Here is a 21568-nt window from a genome sequence, read left to right on the forward strand (position 1 = left end):
TGCCATCCTGCCATCTGAAAATTTCCGGTTGGGTAGGGTTCTTCCCGATAAGATCCCTCCTATCCCTCGAGAATCGCTTTGTCAATCCATCAGTTAGTGTTGTGCTGCTGCTGCTGCTGACTTCTGCAGGCTCTCTCGGGAGACTCTCATCATCATATTCAAATCAAATTGGTTATAAATCATGTCGTGATTATTGTTTTATGTAACTAATAAATCACTACCAGCAAAATTAATATTTTCGCTTGATGGTTGGATCTTTGGATTTATACCTTCCTGTATCATCGCGTGCCTTCCTCTCGCCATAAAAGTTCTTGCTAGATTTGACCAACTTTTTACTCCAACCCCAGCCATGGGCCATGAATTTAGGCAGATTTTCTTCGTGGTAGGACAAACTCTTCCCCCCAATCCTGTGACCCAGTCTGTGAGCAGGCATTGCGTTTATTCAGCACTTATTGGCATCAGCAAAGACGCGTCGTCGTCGTCGTCAGTCTCCAGCCAAAGAAATTCCTTCCTTCCTTGGCGGTTGACTTGCTGCTGATGGCGGCGTAACGCGGAGATATGGCGACAGGACGACTCGCAGCCAAGAAAAGCAGCAAGCCCAAGTTATTGTGTTTACAAAAGTTGATGATATTATTTATTATTCATAACACGCAACGCAACTGCTAAATCTGCCCCCTGCTCGGTCAGGATCGAGCCCCCAGACTTTTCGGAGGCTACATTAGGCCAGGGTAAAACCAGTAGTAGGTAGAGTAGTTGACAGCAACTGGAAGTTGATGATTCTTTTTGTTTTCCCCCGATCGCTCGCTCGCTCGCTCAAACTGATTTCCACAGCGTGTCACACAAAACCCGACTGTATCTTCCTGTTTTCGTTAAAGAGGAACATTAGATGGATTAATTGGCTGCAGTTGAATTTTTCGACATCCGTTGAGAGAAAAAAAAAACGGATTAAATTAGTATTCTACCATCTTACGATTTTTGATCGTGGTTAGAAATGAGAATTCAAAAATTAATAAACTATGTTTTCAGTGTGCGCGGCAACAAAGCATGTTCCGAAGTTTTTGTTAATTTATTCATCATTTTCTACTGTTATTCGAAAAGGAAGTAGGCGATGGCTTATTGAGAGAGAGCACGTGTTTTTTTCGCTCCATCGCGGTGATTCGCCGACGACGCGGTTCTCTTGGCATCGAGCCCATCCACCGAGGTGGTCCAGCTACTCGCCACAGTAGCGATCGAGAAGGTAGAAAGTTGGATGCGTTCCAAGAGCTTGCGTCTGGCTGGCCTCAAGACCGATCACCAACCTGATTTCAGCTCAATAAGGGACGATTGCAGCTGGACCGTGCGCAATGGAATCTAGGCGTACTTGGGGGTGATGATCGACGTTCGGCTGAGTTTCGCGGCCCATGTCGACTATGCCTGCAAAAGAGCGGTAATGGCGACAACAGCCCTCTTGCGGGCCGTGTCGAACACCTCAGCGATCCGCTGCAGCAGAAGAAGGGTCCTGGCGAGCGTGACCTTGTACATTCTGCGGTACGGAGCGACAGCCTGGAAGGCAACCTTGAGAAGGCAGTGTATTCTGCATGAAGATATCTTCTGCTACCAGCACAGGAACATGTCCGATGTGCGTAAACATGCCAGAGAGGCCTCAATATCCAACTAGCAGCACTAGTGGGACAGCTCGGAACGCGGCCGGTGGACCCATCGCTTAATCCCTAACGTCGGATTTTGAATGGATTGGAAACAGAGGTGGATGTTGAGCTGTCCGAGGTTCGAAGGGGTACGCATTACATGGTTGCCGCCTGTGGACCCAATACTTGGCGCTTGGCCAGCGATGGGTTCACCGGCTGGATCATGAACGCCCTACAGAGGAGTTGGAACAAGGACCATTCCGCGACCAGTGTAGGGTTATTTCTTGGCCGGGGAGTATTTGAATTTTAGTTCCTTTTTTCCGTTAGTAAGAACGTTAAGTTTCGTGTCCTGTAATACGTCTTGTGTTATTTGTGATAGGATAAGTGATGATAAGTGATAAGTGATACGTCCAGCGTAACCGTCCAAGAGTATCGGAGTAGAACGCGTCCTCTGCGACGGAGGCTGATGAGATAAAACATGACCTTCTCGCCGCGGAATACTCTCGGAGTGACTTCTCGTCGTCGGCGGGTGAGCCACTCGAGTTGGTGTAGGATGACGTCTTTGCCGGGAATCATCCGAGTAGTTTCGTAAAGATCCGGACGTGTGTGTGACAGCCACGAGTCTAGGATTAGCTGCCTCGATCGGCACACGGACGGGCAAAAAGGAGAGGGCCTCGAGCCAAACCAAGCGCAGCCGTTAGAGAAGAGGTCATTGGTCTCTAGCAGTGGTCTCGAACAGGTTCCGCCTCTGCAGGATAGTCGTGGTAACCCAGCGAGCCTCGAGTTACTAGTAAAGGCCGGACCTCAAGTCGTCAGAGGATAGACTCAAAAATAATGAAAATGGAAATGGGACGGACTTGACATGATCGACAGATCAGGTATTTGCAAGCCAATTTTGTCCAAATTTCTCCCTTTGAAAAACATCTTCCAAAAATCCATCGCATTGCAGCATCGGTTAGTTCTGTGAAGTGTACATCGAACTATTTGTAAGGATCACTTTTAAAAGTTTTTTGCACTACTCGGTTTATGGATTTTTTTTTTAAACGGGAAAACATGCATGATGCCAACTAGGCAACGCCTACTTTGCTTCATCGTAAATTTTCAAAGAACAACAGCGTGTTACAAGGTTTGGAAAGCAACTTTTTTTTTAATGCCGACTGAGATTTCCGTTATTTTTGGGAAAAAATTAGTTTGGTCACTATGTAAATTCAAGTTTATTAAAAATGGGAACATCATCAGACAAATTAAGACAATCTTGTGGATGCCATATTATTTATAAATTCAATTGTGACCAAGAATTTAATTTTCAATTCATAAATAATTCACCGAAAGAAAAAGTCATAATGTCAACAGATCAGAAGTTTAGAGATCGAGTAACCGAAAAGTGGAGGGATGTTAAAGGAAATAATTCATGAACCTATATTCAGAAATTTAAAGAACAAAATTGCAAACAAAGATTGGTGGTATTAGGGAGGTAGCGAAGCTAAGATTGTATATTTAATCAAAAAAACAAAAACAAATGAAATTTGTTTAAAAATAAGGTAATGGGAATAATTCAGTGTTCCGAATATCACTCATTTTCAATGAATGTTTCTGATTGCACTTCGCACCTGAACGTACAGCGGTCGGGTTTCGTTATTGATTGCTACTGGACCTACCCGATCATCGATCGTTTAATTCATCGCTAAAATACAGATCACCTCGCACGATGATTGCTGTCAAAACAGTGCAGCACCATCATCAAATTGGAATCTCACCAATGCGCAATGCATATGGCGAATCTTGTTGGTCTTCGATCAGGAGTGAATGGATCAGGCAGTGAGTGAGTGAGTGAAGCCGATCATTAGCGTATTTTGTTTGATTTAATATATAGCAAATAAATAAATTTATTTGTTGTTATAACGTTTTTAACATCAGTTTGATCAAAATCAAATTGTAGTTGTGTTTGTGAGGGAAAGATGTTAACTTTCGCCGGGTTTTTCAATTTTTACAAGTTCTCTTATTAAACTGTCGTCCGTCACGTTAAAACTACTGAGAATTTATGGTGTCCCGCACAACTGTTTGATTTTTCTCATCCTTCAAAAAATAATTTTGAATTTCATATTATTCAGGCCGATACTGAGTGAGCTACATTCAGAATGGATCAGTTTGTATCTCACTCATCTCCGATATGCGATGTTTGCTAAACCGATGATTCTGAATGACGCGACTCGGTTTGCATAGCTGATAGGAGCGCTGATCGAGATTGCATACCAGCCAGGCGAAGCAGTTGCGAGAGGCGCTATCCCATTATACAATCAGAATGTTTCCAACAGGAAACGCATCCTGAGTGTTTGTTTTGATTGATTTTCGGAACTCTGGAATAATTTATCAACAACATTTAAATCCTTTGACCTCCTTTTGGAGTTATTTTTGACGGTCGCCACGTTATCAAACCAACGATTGACCCACAAGTTTTTTGAAAATTGTGTTGCAAATCTGCATTTCAAATCATTTTTGTTCTTTTTGCACAATCAAGTTTAACAAAATATGCAAGAAATAGCACCAACTCACTGCAACAAAACACCTTTCGAAGAAGAAGAAAAATTGATAACAGCAGCGTTATTGCCGTGTCAGATGTGCGTTGCGTGTTTCTTTCTTCTGTTGTGTTGACTGATAATTCCAACCTGCTGCCAGTGTCGGTCGGTTTTCCCACAAACCTAATTTCTGATTTTGACTGTGTCAGTGTCCTTTTTATCCCAATCCCAGCTCTGCGCCTCCCAACTTCTCTTGATCCATCCCCTTCCTCCCGACCCTCATTCCAACTGAGATTGTTGTTGTTGAGTTGAGATTGAATTAAATCGTGCGGAAAATGTGAAGCATTAGGCGATTGTTTCAGGCTTTTTCGGTTGAATTTAGTGTGTAGTGTGCCGCCATTCTTCTCTCGTTTAGGTAGGAAAAGCGGGAGATTTACGGGTTTCAAACACGGATTACGTTATTCAGCAGAGCCGGGCCCGCTTTCGGTCGCCAAAAACTGGATAAGAGTGGAAAAATATATATATCTGGATGGCAGATGGAACAAAGCCACGCTTGTTCTATGTGTGTGTGTATATGAAGTAAGTACCAACTTCTCTACCGGAGGGGGGAGAACTATCCGCAGATAATTTATATTTTCAAAATTATGTTGGCAACATTTCCATATTATTTGGGGCTTGGCTAAAATAGAGCTAACGATTATCGTTAGAGAGTTTCTAGTTTTATAATTCATGATATCATATTCTAGCAATACGTTTTCTAGATTTATGTCACATATAAGTGAGCTCAACATTAAATAAGCTTCTACAAGGTGGGGAAAAAATATAATCTTTTCGTCGAAATTTGTTCATAGTAAGGCTTGTTTATTGACTTCCAAGAATATGAGAAGTGTCAACAAGTCAATCCTTTATCGAAAACAGTTCTAGGCTAAATTAAGTAGTAAACGATTAGTTTAGCCACTGGTTCAAGTAGCATTAATAATCATTCAAGTTGTTTAAGTACCAACCATTACTCAAAAATTTTAACTAACTTCTAACGACAGAAAATCCGATTTTCGCGTAGGTATCTCGTTTGAAAGCGAGCCTTATTCAAATTGCTTTGGGAGATTGAAATCGATGATTTCAATCAACGATTAAAATCAACGACCCTACAAAAGTTTACACAATACATATGTTGAGATATAAAGTGAGAGAAAAAAATCAGAAAAATGGATGAAGAAACTACTTACGATCAGCCTTGGTTGCCGGAGGCTTTCTGGTTGCCCAGTTCGTTCTGATGGATCTCGATCCCAGCCATTGTCCGTTCATGGCAGCGATTGCATTTTCCGCTTCCTGTAGGGGTTTAAAGAGAGTGAGAGAAGAAAAATGATATTAGCAAAGTTGTTGCTAATGAACACTTGTTACACTTATCGGATAACTTTCGTATAAGTTGCTTCAATTGAGGTGAAAACAAAAAGTTCCTAGAAAATGAAATATGATTGAAAAATTCCAAGCGAAAGTATTGTATTTAGTGCAAGATTGCTCAAAACCTCTTTTTATTATAGAAATGGAATGAGATCATTTGTAATCAAAATTTGGTTGAAAAATTTGAGCGATTCAATTGACGTATTACACAGATTCCGGTTAGAAGCATTTAGCGAACGAATGTTTCCTATACTGCGCACTATTGTGCTTCCAAGAAACAAACGAACCTATGTAGGTATAAACATGCTGTAAAAAATCCACGCCTACTACTTCATCGGTCAGTTAGAAAAATAAAGGCATCGAAAATTCAAAACATTGCAAGCTTTTTATTTAACATGAATAATTCTATCGCTCTTTTTGCCTTTATTTGAGAATGTACTAGTGTCGGAAGAGAAAAAAAAGAAAATTTAAATACTGATCTTTTTCAGCGAAACACTTTATGGTTTTTTTTCTTTTAATCTTACCAAAAACAAGCAATCAAAACTGAGTGACACAAACGGTTGTCGAATACATTGTGCACAGAAGACGGAACCAGAACTGTGAAGGATAATTCGAATGAATCATTCAAACAGGAAGGTTGTGTTGTGGTTTGTCGGATTAAAAAGATCTCCCCGACCCCTTCTCTCAAAAAGCATGCCCCAATTGACAGTGTCTCGGTTGTGGATGCTGCTGCTTCTTGTTGCTGCCGGAAGGATGCAAGATAAACGACTGTAAGCTAAATAAAAACCGGATATTGTAAAATGAAAAGTTTCTGTGAAGGTTGTTTATAATATAGCTTATTTTGAAAGTTGCTCTGCTGCTCGAATCGAAGCAAAATGCTCTCCGGTTGACTATCTGTTGCAAAGTTTGACTTCTTAGCAGCCTATCTGAAAACTCTGACCGGAAGTGGTGCTCGAAAAGGCACAAATGGTAAAAGATATTTTCATTGAAGAGCGTTGAAATTCTGTTTGTAAGTGAAATGATCCTTGAACTGGTTGCGCTTTTAACTCTGTTTTACAACTCCTCTTCAGATAGCTCACTTCTGCCAAAACATTTCCCTACCCAATGTGGTATAAGCGTAGACATGAATAAATGATGGGACTCGTTTTCCCTTTCCTTCATTGGTTTAAAGAGCTTTTCACTTTTCGATTTTCACGATGAACACATAGTTTCGAAGTGCTGGACCACCCACCACCTACTCTCTTTTCGCAGCCTCCCATCCCACCCCAAAAGGCTCCGGGAACGGTTTTGAGCTCAGATTGAATTTCAAAGCAGTTGTGTTACCAAATATTTGGTCTCAAATAAACACTCCAACACTTTACGAGTACTAAAAAGGGATTCGCCTGCATCTGTGTTTTCTCGCCTACCAGCATTATCGGAAGCTGGGAGTTTGTGTAGCTCTTTCTTCGGTTTGAAAAGCAGAAACAACAACGACCGAAAAAAATCGATTCATTTAGAATCAGACTCTCGGAGCGGTTTAATTTGGTTTCGTTTGAAATAACTTTCCAAAGATTGTGGCACTTTTCGGGCGAGTGATGTTTAATGATCTCAATGACCTAAACCGACCAGCTTGGTTTATTGAATTTTGACTATCTGACTGAATTGAGGCTTGAGTTTGGGAAAGATATTTGAAAAATAATCATGCGGCAAAAGGGCTGGTTTTAATTATGGTTTTCAAAACATTCATTGATCGAATAAAATACGCTTAACTTAAAGCTTTAATTAAACATTCGAACTGACGAATGAAGATAAAAACCGGTAGTGATGGCGAAAAAAAAAAAATTCTTTTTTGGTTATTTTTTATTCTTTTCATCATTTTATTTTGTGTTTTTTTCCATCATTTATGACATTTCTGACATTTTTTTCATTTTTTGCAATTTTTTGTAATTTTTGTCATTTTTGTCATTTTGGCATTTTGGAATTTTTGTCATTTTCGTCATATTTTAGTCATTTTTGTCATTTCTGTCATTTTTTGTCATTTTTTTATTTTTTATAATTTTTGTCATTGTTTTTTTTGTGATGTTTGTAATTTCTGTAGTTTTTGTCATTTTCGTCATTTATTTCTTTTTCGTCATTTATTTCTTTTTCATCATTTGCGTCATTTTTCTCATTTTCGTCATTTTTCTCATTATTGTAATTTAGGCCATTTTTGCCATTTTTGTCATTTTTGTCATTTTTGTCATTTTTGTCATTTTTGTCATTTTTGTCATTTTTGTCATTTTTGTCATTTTTGTCATTTTTGTCATTTTTGTCATTTTTGTCATTTTTGTCATTTTTGTCATTTTTGTCATTTTTGTCATTTTTGTCATTTTTGTCATTTTTGTCATTTTTGTCATTTTTGTCATTTTTGTCATTTTGGTCATTTTTGTCATTTTTGTCATTTTTGTCATTTTGGTCATTTTTGTCATTTTTGTCATTTTTGTAATTTTTGTCATTTTTGTCATTTTTGTCATTTTTGTCATTTTTGTCATTTTTGTCATTTTTGTCATTTTTGTCATTTTTGTCATTTTTGTCATTTTTGTCATTTTTGTCATTTCTGTCATTTTTGTCATTTTTGTAATTTTTGTCATTTTTGTCATTTTGGTCATTTTTGTCATTTTTGTCATTTTTGTCATTTTGGTCATTTTTGTCATTTTTGTCATTTTTGTCATTTTTGTCATTTTTGTCATTTTTGTCATTTTTGTCATTTTTGTCATTTTTGTCATTTTTGTCATTTTTGTCATTTTTGTCATTTTTGTCATTTTTGTCATTTTGTCATTTTTGTCATTTTTGTCATTTTTGTCATTTTTGTCATTTTTGTCATTTTTGTCATTTTTGTCATTTTTGTCATTTTTGTCATTTTTGTCATTTTTGTCATTTTTGTCATTTTTGTCATTTTTGTCATTTTTGTCATTTTTGTCATTTTTGTCATTTTTGTCATTTTTGTCATTTTTGTCATTTTTGTCATTTTTGTCATTTTTGTCATTTTTGTCATTTTTGTCATTTTTGTCATTTTTGTCATTTTTGTCATTTTAGTCATTTTTGTCATTTTTGTCATTTTTGTCATTTTTGTCATTTTTGTCATTTTTGTCATTTTTGTCATTTTTGTCATTTTTGTCATTTTTGTCATTTTTGTCATTTTTGTCATTTTTGTCATTTTTGTCATTTTTGTCATTTTTGTAATTTTTGTCATTTTGTCATTTTTGTCATTTTTGTCATTTTTGTCATTTTTGTCATTTTTGTCATTTTTGTCATTTTTGTCATTTTTGTCATTTTTGTCATTTTTGTCATTTTTGTCATTTTTGTCATTTTTGTCATTTTTGTCGTTTTTGTCATTTTTGTCATTTTTGTCATTTTTGTCATTTTTTTCATTTTTGTCATTTTTGTCATTTTTGTCATTTTTGTCATTTTTGTCATTTTTGTCATTTTTGTCATTTTTGTCATTTTTGTCATTTTGGTCATTTTTGTCATTTTTGTCATTTTTGTCATTTTTGTCATTTTTGTCATTTTTGTCATTTTTGTCATTTTTGTCATTTTTGTCATTTTTGTCATTTTTGTCATTTTTGTCATTTTTGTCATTTTTGTCATTTTTGTCATTTTTGTCATTTTTGTCATTTTTGTCATTTTTGTCATTTTGGTCATTTTTGTCATTTTTGTCATTTTTGTCATTTTTGTCATTTTTGTCATTTTTGTCATTTTTGTCATTTTTGTCATTTTTGTCATTTTTGTCTTTTTTGTCATTTTTGTCATTTTTGTCATTTTTGTCATTTTTGTCATTTTTGTCATTTTTGTCATTTTTGTCATTTTTGTCATTTTTGTCATTTTTGTCATTTTTGTCATTTTTGTCATTTTTGTCATTTTTGTCATTTTTGTCATTTTTGTCATTTTTGTCATTTTTGTCATTTTTGTCATTTTTGTCATTTTTGTCATTTTTGTAATTTTTGTCATTTTTGTCATTTTTGTCATTTTTGTCATTTTTGTCATTTTTGTCATTTTTGTTTTTTTTGTAATTTTTGTCATTTTTGTCATTTTTGTCATTTTTGTCATTTTTGTCATTTTTGTCATTTTTGTCATTTTTGTCATTTTTGTCATTTTTGTCATTTTTGTCATTTTTGTCATTTTTGTCATTTTTGTCATTTTTGTCATTTTTGTCATTTTTGTCATTTTTGTCATTTTTGTCATTTTTGTCATTTTTGTCATTTTTGTCATTTTTGTCATTTTTGTCATTTTTGTCAATTTTGTCATTTTTGTCATTTTTGTCATTTTTGTCATTTTTGTCATTTTTGTCATTTTTGTCATTTTTGTCATTTTTGTCATTTTTGTCATTTTTGTCATTTTTGTCATTTTTGTCATTTTTGTCATTTTTGTCATTTTTGTCATTTTTGTCATTTTTGTCATTTTTGTCATTTTTGTCATTTTTGTCATTTTTGTCATTTTTGTCATTTTTGTCATTTTTGTCATTTTTGTCATTTTTGTCATTTTTGTCATTTTTGTCATTTTTGTCATTTTTGTCATTTTTGTCATTTTTGTCATTTTTGTCATTTTTGTCATTTTTGTCATTTTTGTCATTTTTGTCATTTTTGTCATTTTTGTCATTTTTGTCATTTTTGTCATTTTTGTCATTTTTGTCATTTTTGTCATTTTTGTCATTTTTGTCATTTTTGTCATTTTTGTCATTTTTGTCATTTTTGTCATTTTTGTCATTTTTGTCATTTTTGTCATTTTTGTCATTTTTGTCATTTTTGTCATTTTTGTCATTTTTGTCATTTTTGTCATTTTTGTCATTTTTGTCATTTTTGTCATTTTTGTCATTTTGTCATTTTTGTCATTTTTGTCATTTTTGTCATTTTTGTCATTTTTGTCATTTTTGTCATTTTTGTCATTTTTGTCATTTTTGTCATTTTTGTCATTTTTGTCATTTTTGTCATTTTTGTCTTTTTTGTCATTTTTGTCTTTTTTGTCATTTTTGTCATTTTTGTCATTTTTGTCATTTTTGTCATTTTTGTCATTTTTGTCATTTTTGTCATTTTTGTCATTTTTGTCATTTTTGTCATTTTTGTCATTTTTGTCATTTTTGTCATTTTTGTCATTTTTGTCATTTTTGTCATTGTTGTCATTTTTGTCATTTTTGTCATTTTTGTCATTTTTGTCATTTTTGTCATTTTTGTCATTTTTGTCATTTTTGTCATTTTTGTCATTTTTGTCATTTTTGTCATTTTTGTCATTTTTGTCATTTTTGTCATTTTTGTCATTTTTGTAATTTTTGTCATTTTTGTCATTTTTGTCATTTTTGTCATTTTTGTCATTTTTGTCATTTTTGTCATTTTTGTCATTTTTGTCATTTTTGTCATTTTTGTCATTTTTGTCATTTTGTCATTTTTGTCATTTTTGTCATTTTTGTCATTTTTGTCATTTTTGTCATTTTTGTCATTTTTGTCATTTTTGTCATTTTTGTCATTTTTGTCATTTTTGTCATTTTTGTCATTTTTGTCATTTTTGTCATTTTTGTCATTTTTGTCATTTTGTCATTTTTGTCATTTTTGTCATTTTTGTCATTTTTGTCATTTTTGTCATTTTTGTCATTTTTGTCATTTTTGTCATTTTTGTCATTTTTGTCATTTTTGTCATTTTGTCATTTTTGTCATTTTGTCATTTTTGTCATTTTTGTCATTTTTGTCATTTTTGTCATTTTTGTCATTTTTGTCATTTTTGTCATTTTTGTCATTTTTGTCATTTTTGTCATTTTTGTCATTTTTGTCATTTTTGTCATTTTTGTCATTTTTGTCATTTTTGTCATTTTTGTCATTTTTGTCATTTTTGTCATTTTTGTCATTTTTGTCATTTTTGTCATTTTTGTCATTTTTGTCATTTTTGTCATTTTTGTCATTTTTGTCATTTTTGTCATTTTTGTCATTTTTGTCATTTTTGTCATTTTTGTCATTTTTGTCATTTTGTCATTTTTGTCATTTTTGTCATTTTTGTCATTTTTGTCATTTTTGTCATTTTTGTCATTTTTGTCATTTTTGTCATTTTTGTCATTTTTGTCATTTTTGTCATTTTTGTCATTTTTGTCATTTTTGTCATTTTTGTCATTTTTGTCATTTTTGTCATTTTTGTCATTTTTGTCATTTTTGTCATTTTTGTCATTTTTGTCATTTTTGTCATTTTTGTCATTTTTGTCATTTTTGTCATTTTTGTCATTTTTGTCATTTTTGTCATTTTTGTCATTTTTGTCATTTGTGTCATTTTTGTCATTTTGTCATTTTTGTCATTTTTGTCATTTTTGTCATTTTTGTCATTTTTGTCATTTTTGTCATTTTTGTCATTTTTGTCATTTTTGTCATTTTTGTCATTTTTGTCATTTTTGTCATGTTTGATGTTTTTTCGACAACTTGGAAATTCGACTTTGTTGAAGAATAGCTATTTTATTAATGATCTCTCTGGAGCCACTTTTTCAAACAAACTGTATAAATTTTACCTACAATGATCATGTTTCGGTTGACACTTCAAAAAATATACAACATGTCTTATCAAAAAAAGGAACTATCCTGTTCTTCCTTTTGTTTTTTTTAATTTAATGTTTGCGCCTCAATTTTGCATACTTTTGAATAGATTGAAACCTCAATCTAAATTCGGTCGAAAGAATTTTTTTTTATTTTTGACATTTTTTTCATTTTTGTCAATCTGTTGACAATTCGACATTGTTCAGGGACATATTTTTATCATGTCTCTGGAGCCATTTTTTTATACCAAACTCCTGAAGTTTTAACCTACAATTAACATATTTCAGTTTACACCTCAACAAGTTAGTCAAAAAACTGAAACTATCCTGCTCTCCTGCTACTTTGGATCTCTCTGGAGCCACCATCAAAAAACAAAGTGGATATTTTGTAAGTTGTTGAGTTTTTTTTTTCATGGTTACTCAGTTTGATCTCAATTTTGCACACTTTTGAGAAAGATGAAACCTCAAACTAAATTTTCTCTAAGAAGATTTCATTAATTGTGGAAAATGTTATTCCATTGAAATTAAAATTCTGTTCTTGTTAAGCAGGTTTTCATCAACAGTTCAATTTTAAATGGTTTATGCGATATTTTGGATAATTCTTCGGTCGGCGTGACTGCGTGTCTCGGGATGAACCAGGCAGGATGTGTTTGATGTGCGTTTGCTTATTTATATTCGCCGTGATGAGTGCCCGCTTTGTCTGTTTGGGTCCAAACGATCCAAACGACGCGACATCGTCCTGGCGCTCTGTGACGAGAATGAGAACAAGAACGATGACGATACCACCACGATGCACAAAACACCGCACGATCATAAACGGGAGGCTGTGTTCGAAACCAAGATTCATTATTGAAACTGTAAATAATTGAATGCGCGAAACGCGAAAAGCAAATGGCTCTGCTGCTCTGCTGAAACGAACAGATACACACCGGACGAATGCATAAAAGGTTGGTGGATTGGTTGGATGGACGATGGCTTGACTGTGAGTGTGTGGGTGTGCTGATGATATACCTACGTAGAGACGGATCCCGAAAGCATCGTCCAGGTTAGTGGCATCAAACGCGAAAGCTTTTGGAATATTCAAATGATAATTTCCGATGTTGAAATGCGGAAGTATCGCGAAAGAGTAGAATGGAGTAGAGTGTAGTGGGTAGAGATGACGATGATGATGGTTACGTACCAATCCTCTTTGTGAGCAAGCACACTTCCCTGGGGGGTCATACGGACCATGTATTAATGTCACGACCGCGCGAGGACAGTTTCGGTAAGACATGATGAACTATAAAATTTAACTATCCCTGGGCTCTGGGAGGAGTCTTACATTTTCCCGCAATTTAGATGGAAACATAACGCATTCGACCCATTTCCGGTTCAAGTATAGCTTTGGGACTCGACTTTTCTCGGGCAGCAGGAAAAGCAGAGTTTCAGAAAACGAGGCACACGAAAAAAAAAATCAACCAGAATAAGTTGGATAGAATGATTGTGCAATGAAATATTAATTCGGAAAACTCGTAAAAAACGTATCCACCCCGTATTCCCGTTGGACGGAGAAAAAAAAAGGTGTCGCATATTGCAGTCTGCAGAACATGTGGGCTGCTCGGGGGATTGATGGAAAATAGGTCATAAATTCAGGGGAGCCACACGCGGAGCTGAATACGAAATCCAATATGAGCTACGACCGGGACAGACTCAATTTGGTTTCGTTCGGATGAAACATGTTTTAAAAAACGAAATTAGAAATATGCGCCACGTTCGTGGTGTTTGAATTTGCAATCTACATATATGATTGATTTGAGGCTTTGTTTCTCTGAGGTCTGTCGTGGCACGAAGTGGTAGGTGAAGCTTACCAGAATAGAATATATGTAGAAAAGAAGGACATTTGATAGGATAAGCTAAGTACTTAAGTTTCTTACTTTCTGACTTCGTGATTTTTTCTGACGTTTTCAATTTCGAATTTTCTGTGTTTTTTTTCGGAAAAATTTTGACATTCTTACCATATTTATCTTTCAAGATTTTCTGAATTTTTGACTTTCAAAGTTTTTGATTTTTACTATCTGATTTTCTCACTTCCTGATTTTTAAACTATTAAATTTTTTAACTCATGACTTCTGTTTTACAATTTTATTCACTTCATGATTTTCTGAATTTCTGACTTTTTATCAACTGTTTTTCTGACTTTCTGTCCTCTGGTTTTAGGACTTTCTGAACTCTCTGTTTTCTGACTTCCTGACTTTTTGACATCCAAACCAAGGTTGCCGAAAACACAAAAAAATCTGTAGTTTCAAAGAAATTCGAGCAGATTTTCATCACAGAATATAAAATTTTAAAATATTTACAGATTTCACAGAACTTTTGAATTTTGAATGAATTTTCAAAATTGATTTTTATTGGCCAGTAAAAAATTTAGATTCCTTACTTTGAATAAGAAAAGTTTGATAAGATTGGTAATGTTAATTGATTATTCCCAACTAAAATGCAAACAATGTTCAATTTATCATGAATTTTCAGGGAAATTCAAGGAAATAGCACCCAATAAAACCAGTTTTGGGTAAAATCACAGAAAGTCAGAATTTTTTTTTTCTCAAATACACAGATGTTTTATCGGCAATCTTGATCCAAACTTTGTGACTTTCCAACTTTCTGACATTCTCCATTTCTGGCTTTCTAGCTTTTGGTCTTATAAAATTTAAAATTCGAAAAAAAATTGAAATTTAGAATTTTTTCTTTCTGACTTCGTAATTATCTGACTTTCTGACGTTTTGAATTTCTGACTTTTTGAATGATTTTTTATGGTTTTTTGATTTCAAACCTTCCTTTGCGAATAGGGTCTATATGACCCGAACTGTACCTTCTTGATGCCATATCTCAGGAACGGTTGAAGCTAGAAACATGAAATTTACCTAAAATTAGGAGCTTTACAATTTCTCATTTTTAGATATTTGAATAGGGTTAAAAGACTCGCCCAGCAAAAAAGGACAATGATCCGGTTAGGGTCATACAGGCCCGGATTATTATTTTGAATATAAATTCAAGACTACTGAACCGTTTTTTATAAACTGTACCATTTTGAAATCGTCCTTATGTCTGCTATCAGATACTTTTTAAAAAATTTTCATAATTTTTGTGGTCTTTAGAAACAGACATTAACTTAAAAAAAGTCCTTTAAAATGGATGTTTTACATAAAACATAACTCGTTTTGCTTAATTCGTATCTAAAAACTGTTGATTGATTTGATGATATTGATTCAGAAAGATTGAGAGCTCATATTAAAACAATAAAAATGCTTGGTTTTACAGGCTACATCTGGCTTTTCGAAAGTAACTGAAAAGTATTGATTTTGAAAAAGTTGATAGGGTAACCAATTAGAGTTTTTTTTTTAAATTCTTTATTTGAAACGGCTCATACGATTGAGTTTTAAGGAGCCAAACTCGTTTTCTTTGTTACCAATTTGAGTTTTAAATCGTAGAATTTCAACATAATAAGGACCAAATGTGAGGCATGACCGTAGGAACGGGGGGACCCTGGGAGTTTGACCCCCCTCCCCCCCCATGATGGTCCCAAAAATGTCAAGCAAAATGTTCTTCTCTAAACTCAAACAACAAGTAACAATTTCGACTCAGAACTAAGGCCAAAACCTCAAAATCTTATCCCAGGTCCACAATTCTACTACAGATTTTCAAAAAATTTCTCACTTGGGGATAGATATTTAAAGAATGTATTCGCAAAACGCTATCAAAAGTTATTGACTAAAGAAAGTGGGGGAAGGATTTTGGGTAAAAGTGCTTTGTCTCGAATATCGAATTTTCAATAAGATTAGACTCACTAAGGTTGCCTGATTGCCCGCATTTTGCCCGAATGTTTTTACTTTATTTGCTAAATCACAGAAAAATTTATATTGCATGACCGCAATTATGAATTTTGCCATCAAAACAGCTTTTTTTTAAACAAAGTTTATCCAAATTAACCTTGGATTTTGCAAGGTTTTAATGTAAAATAGCCTGGATTTGCCCTGCCCAGACAAGTGCAGAAAATAATAGTTTACGATGTTCTGATTTATTTTTTTAAAATCTAAATTTGTTGCCTATGATCAGATTTTGTGATCTGTATCCAGTTCTTGATTTTCAGTTCGGTTCATCATTGGGACAAAATCCGGATTCGAATTTGGGTTTTGCATTTGAAACTTAAATAAGATTAATTTTCCATATTCGAATCTCATCATTCCGCAATATTAAAGAAAAATATTTTAAATAACATACCATTTAAAACATTTGAATTTGAAATTTTCACATTTAATTCCTATGCAGAATTGAAACTTTAGAAAGTTCCATTATGGTGATCCAGGATTGAAAAATCAGAGTTTCATCATTTGTAATTATCATTCAGATTCACTTGTTGAATTACGAATAAATAATTGAAGAAAAAATAAATAGAGAAATTCAAATATTCCAAAACCAAGTAAGAGATTTCTGATGAAGGACTGTATTTTTTGTTCAAAATTATTGGGAATTTAGGTTTGGAACTTTGATTCAGAAATCGATTTAAAATAAGGAATTCAAAATTAAGGATTTAGATTCGGAATTAAAATTCCAAATTGCCCAAAACAAAACAAAAACAGGTGAAAACCACTAGATATAATAAAATAAGATAAAATAAGAATCGTTTTGTTATATTTTTATAGAGACTTTGAGTAGGCTCACTCATTTATATTGTAGATACTTCAAAAACAAAGATTTTAACTAAAACTAAATGTAAATAGTTTACTGTAGTTGAAAATAAATCTGATTTGAACCCCAAACAAGTTTTTTTTTCAAATTATCTTTCCAATGAGATCTAAAGAATTGTTATATGTCATAAGATGGCTGAGAATTGGCCGTACCAAAGTTTCAAGCTTTTGAAAGCGGTGATCCCAAACTTATGGGCAGCGGTGTATATGACCCGAACTGGATAATTGTACTTTTTTAATCGTAATAGAAAGTTAATTGTAATTCATGATTCTCTGAGTTTCTGATTTCTTTTCTTATGTTTTTCTTACTGTCTTTCTTCCGAGGATTTTCGACTTTTTAAAGTATTAATTTTCTGACTATCATTCAAATTTTCTGAATATTTGTCTTTTGAACTTTCTGACTTTCTTATATTCGGACTTCTAAAAATTCAGACTTTCTAGCTTTTTGACTTCAAAAAATTTTAAACTTTATGATCTCCTGACTTCGTGATTATCTGACATTCTGACTATCTGACTTCCTGACGTTTGTAGCTGCTGGCTTTTGACTCTTTGTTCTTCCTTGTATTAATGATTTTCTGCCTCATTTCATTTCTAGGAAATTTGTACACAAAAAATACTTGCTACTGAAAATACCTAGGTATGATTTTCCAATACAGTTTGTTAAACTTTCGGTAATTGAGTTCAGTTTTTCAACCATTTTCTCAGTTTTACAACTATCCGTAAGGACGTGGCCGTTATTGACCATATAAGATAAGGAATCTTCGAAACGTGTACACAGATAATGGTGAGCTAATCCCAAGCGCCATTTATTTGGATCTATGTACAATTTTGATGGTTCTTGTCAATCACGGAGTAGCAACTACTGAAATGTACGGTTTATCTAAGCTCAAGCTCAAACTCATTTCCTCAGTTCTACAACTATGTAGCTAAATGTAGTTGAACAATGTTCAAGTTTTGGTTTTGAAATTTAGTTCAAGTATTTTTTTTTTCATCAAGTATCGATTGTTTGAGAACCTTAAATTGATTTAAAATTTGAAAACAAATATTGACATGGAGTTCAATATAACACTATGTCTCTTAAATACATTAGTTACTGAAAATCAGTGGCAAACTTTTAAAAATTTCTACTGAAAAAAAGTCACAAGCAAATAAAATTCGTGAATTTCGAAAATGGCACATTTCTGTTCAACATCAATGAATAAATGAAAGCTTATAAGTAGAGTTCATTTTTTAGTTAGAATGTGAATATCTTCGAGTTAAGTTGGAATTCTCAGGCGGTTCACCCCAAGGAAAACTGACAAATTTAGCAAAATTTCCACATTTTTTCATGCGCAACTTCTCAGTGCAGCAAAACAAGAAACAAATATAATAGAAGAAAGTGCTCGGGCACCATGCAGATAAATATTTATCCCTTCATTTCGGATGTTAAATTGATCCAGTAGTACCAACAACCCACAGACTTCTTCAGCATTGCAGCAAAATTCTCAAGTGGTTGTAATTTAAATTATAGGTCATTTGTTTTACTCGATTTGAGTACTTGTGTTGGTAGGGCTGCTGGCTTTAAGAAAAAGAGGCAAAACCAAAAAAAAAGGAGAATATTAGCCTTTTTGCCAGCCAACAGCAGCTCATATTAGGTACAAACCCAGTCAGTAGATGTTGTTGGGCTCTGGACAGCAAAAGTCACATTCCAGCGAATTGAATGGAAGGAGCAAATAAAATACATGTAGAAGGGTAATCAAGATTCCACTCCATACTCACTCTCGCACTCACTCAACTTTGTCGAATTGCTTCGAAACAACCTAAAAAGGAGTCGGCAGCAGTTGGAGCTGAAGAGAGAAATTGTACGGATGGGAGCCTCTAGGGTTGCATTCGGTGGCCATGGCATGGGTTTAGAGCAACTGATGATGATGATGATGCACTATAAGTGTGGTCCTACTAGGTATAGTGGAAGCTCGCCAGGATCCTGGATTGGCATCACACCGAGAGCAAGTGGATGCTGTCGGTATATGTCTTTATCTTTGTGCTTCCCCATTTCTCTGTCTCTACCTCTGGAATGGGATTTATACACGGTTACACTCTATGAGACTCTGTGAGACTGCCTGCCCCGAGAAACTGCACTGTGGGAAGAAAACCCTTATTTGCTGAAGCACGTCAAACATAAATAACACTATTTGCAATCCAATAACATTCAGAAAACAGCCTAGATTCTTATGCAAATACACAAATAAAGATATTTATTCGAATATATGAGATGTTTGCCCATCGAAGGATTATACGTTATACATTTCATTGCTGCTTGGTGGTGGCGCTGCTGTTGCCGATACTTGGTTTTCGGCTCCCACTTTGATACGCTTAGGCCACACGAGAAGAGTTGCTGGGGTTATAGTTCTAAGAGCACATGTGGCACACACAGGGTTGCCAAACATTATTTTCTGCCAGCGTCTGTAGCCAGTTTGGCGAAATGATGTTACAATTTCTATTAATTGATCTAATTTTTTAGAAAAATGTGCCAAAATGGAGCAAAACAAGTATGTATACTGTTACGTTAAAAAATTTAAAAGATTGATTTTTTGAGTTAATTTTTTTTTAGTTTGGTTTGGTCAACGTTTTGAGTTTGGTGTAAAATTAACAAAATATATGTAAAGGGTTTTTTGCGTCAACGCTAATATTTAACCAATAAAAGGGTATTTTACCCGATGAAAAATCTTTTTATAGATTGATTATGTCAAAAAAACACTTGTTGTCTATTGTTATTATTCACTTTATTCAGCAAATCAAACCGAAAAAAACGAATTGTTTTTTCTGCAAGTTTTATAAGAATAATCATGAAAGGTTTTTTGAAAACCTAAAATACGATTCAAAATCTGTCGATGAGTTTTGAAGAAATTTTTTTTTATTTTTGTTTCTTTATTTTTGTTGAGAAATTTCTGGGTTTTCCAAAATTAGCCTCGGTATGCACGCATTTTTGATTGTCAATTTTGAAATCAAATGCCCAGATATTGCCAGGTTTTTTAATATAATTCTGGCAACCTTATCCATTAGGGTCCATGAAAAACCAACTAGATTTCTTATTAAGTATTTCGACCATGTCAAACAGTCAAACAGGATTTTAATCTCATGTAATCATAAAAGCGAGCCTGCAAAGTATGATCGACTAGACTTCAAACATCATGGATTTTGTCTTTTGCATTTTTTCGCCTAAAATAACAGTGATTTGAAAAACAACTGACGACGTTTAGTTGATCGAATTTGGAAAACCGACTATAAAAACTGACCTGTGTTAAAATTCAGTTCAATCGGACTTCATTCAGGGGTGCCTCAAAGCGCTCAAAGTTCCGATTTTGTTACCTTCAAAAATTACCAAAGAGGGGACCAAAGGAATTCGAAAAATCGAAATTTTAGTAATGATGCCAAATGATTTTAAAATGCATTAAAATTCTAAATCTGGTGTTATTTTATTTTAATAATTTTAAAAATTTCAAAAATCACGTTAGAAGGGAAATCCGAAAAATCTAAATATTAATTTTGATGCCAAATTACTTAAAAATGCATGAAACGTCGAGATCTGGTGTTATCTCAAAAAAATTTGTTGGTCAAAAATCAACTTTCTGGGAACCGGCCGATTTTCGGAAAATCAAAGTCCCAGAAAGTAGATTTTGGCCAAATTTTGAACCAAACGAGACGTATCCTGTGTGATTTTTTTTTCCGAAAAATCGAATAAAGGCTGTATGAGCCACCGTACGCATCTTAAAATGAAGTTATGGCTGTTTTTACCCTCAATCCTCCTACATTTTTCAATTGACTGAGAAAAAAAGCAAGTTCGGACTTGAAAGTTTTAATTTAAATGAGACTTATCTTGTGTGATTTTTTTTTCGAGTAATTGAATAAAGCCTGTATGAGCTACCGCACGCATCGGAAGCTGGAGTAATAGCTATTTTATTTAATACCTTTCTATCCATCTTATCGATTTTCAGTCATACCGACTGGTTCAGTATCATTTAATTCTGATATTCGTTCTCCAAGAATATACATTTTCACCGATAGGTCTAAAATAAATTCACAAAATTCTCAACATTTTTCAATTAATTCAGAAAAAAGCTTAATCACAAAGGAAAATTTTTGAACACATGAGATCTATGCGGTGGCTCAAATAGCCTTCATTCGATTCTTCGAAAAAACAACACATTAGAAAGGTCTCATTTGCACCATACCTAAGTGCTTTAAATACTGGAAAAAAGTTCAACAATCTAAATGATTACCATACAATATAATCAAGAGATGTGCATGTTTGATGCAGTAACCGACATATCATATTTTTGGTTTAGTATGATCTTGGATTTTATGATAACAAATAATTTATCATGAGACAAAAATCGAGAAATTGAATTGAATTTGACAAAAGCTTTGCGGGCCGCACATGAGTGTCCAGGGAGAAGTAGGCGATGGTTTGTCGGTATCGCACGTGTTTTTTTTCGCTCCGTCGCGGTAAAAATTAAATTTATGAAGTTTAAGTAGTTTCTTATTGTAAAATTTTGATTTTTTTTTTTGAATTAGTGAATAATGTATAGTGATCAATCATTGCATGTTTCATTGATTGTGCCCGACCCGATTCGCCGTTGATTTCGTCCACCTTCAGCAGGTGACATTGTTGAATGATTCGCTACAAGAGGAAACACACATGCTACTTCAACAATTGGTGAGATCTTTCCATGATCCTTCTCATTCATTAATTCTGAACTGATGTTGCAATCCGGCAGTTTCTACCTGAGAATTTCCAAGGTC

At 33.9% G+C, this 21568-nt stretch overlaps 1 protein-coding gene across 2 annotated transcripts in view; it reads right to left on the reverse strand.

Moving 5' to 3' along the window:
* Positions 1-21568, reverse strand: part of LOC129758108 (cytotoxic granule associated RNA binding protein TIA1) — a 211341-nt gene that overhangs the window by 12348 nt on the left and 177425 nt on the right. For both annotated transcript variants that reach the window (XM_055755560.1, XM_055755561.1), the window contains one exon: positions 5368-5470. In XM_055755560.1, the coding sequence (XP_055611535.1) occupies positions 5368-5470 (103 nt within the window). The remainder of the gene's footprint in view (positions 1-5367; positions 5471-21568) is intronic.

This window comes from Uranotaenia lowii, chromosome 3, assembly GCF_029784155.1.
Source record: "Uranotaenia lowii strain MFRU-FL chromosome 3, ASM2978415v1, whole genome shotgun sequence".
Lineage (NCBI taxonomy): Eukaryota > Metazoa > Arthropoda > Insecta > Diptera > Culicidae > Uranotaenia > Uranotaenia lowii.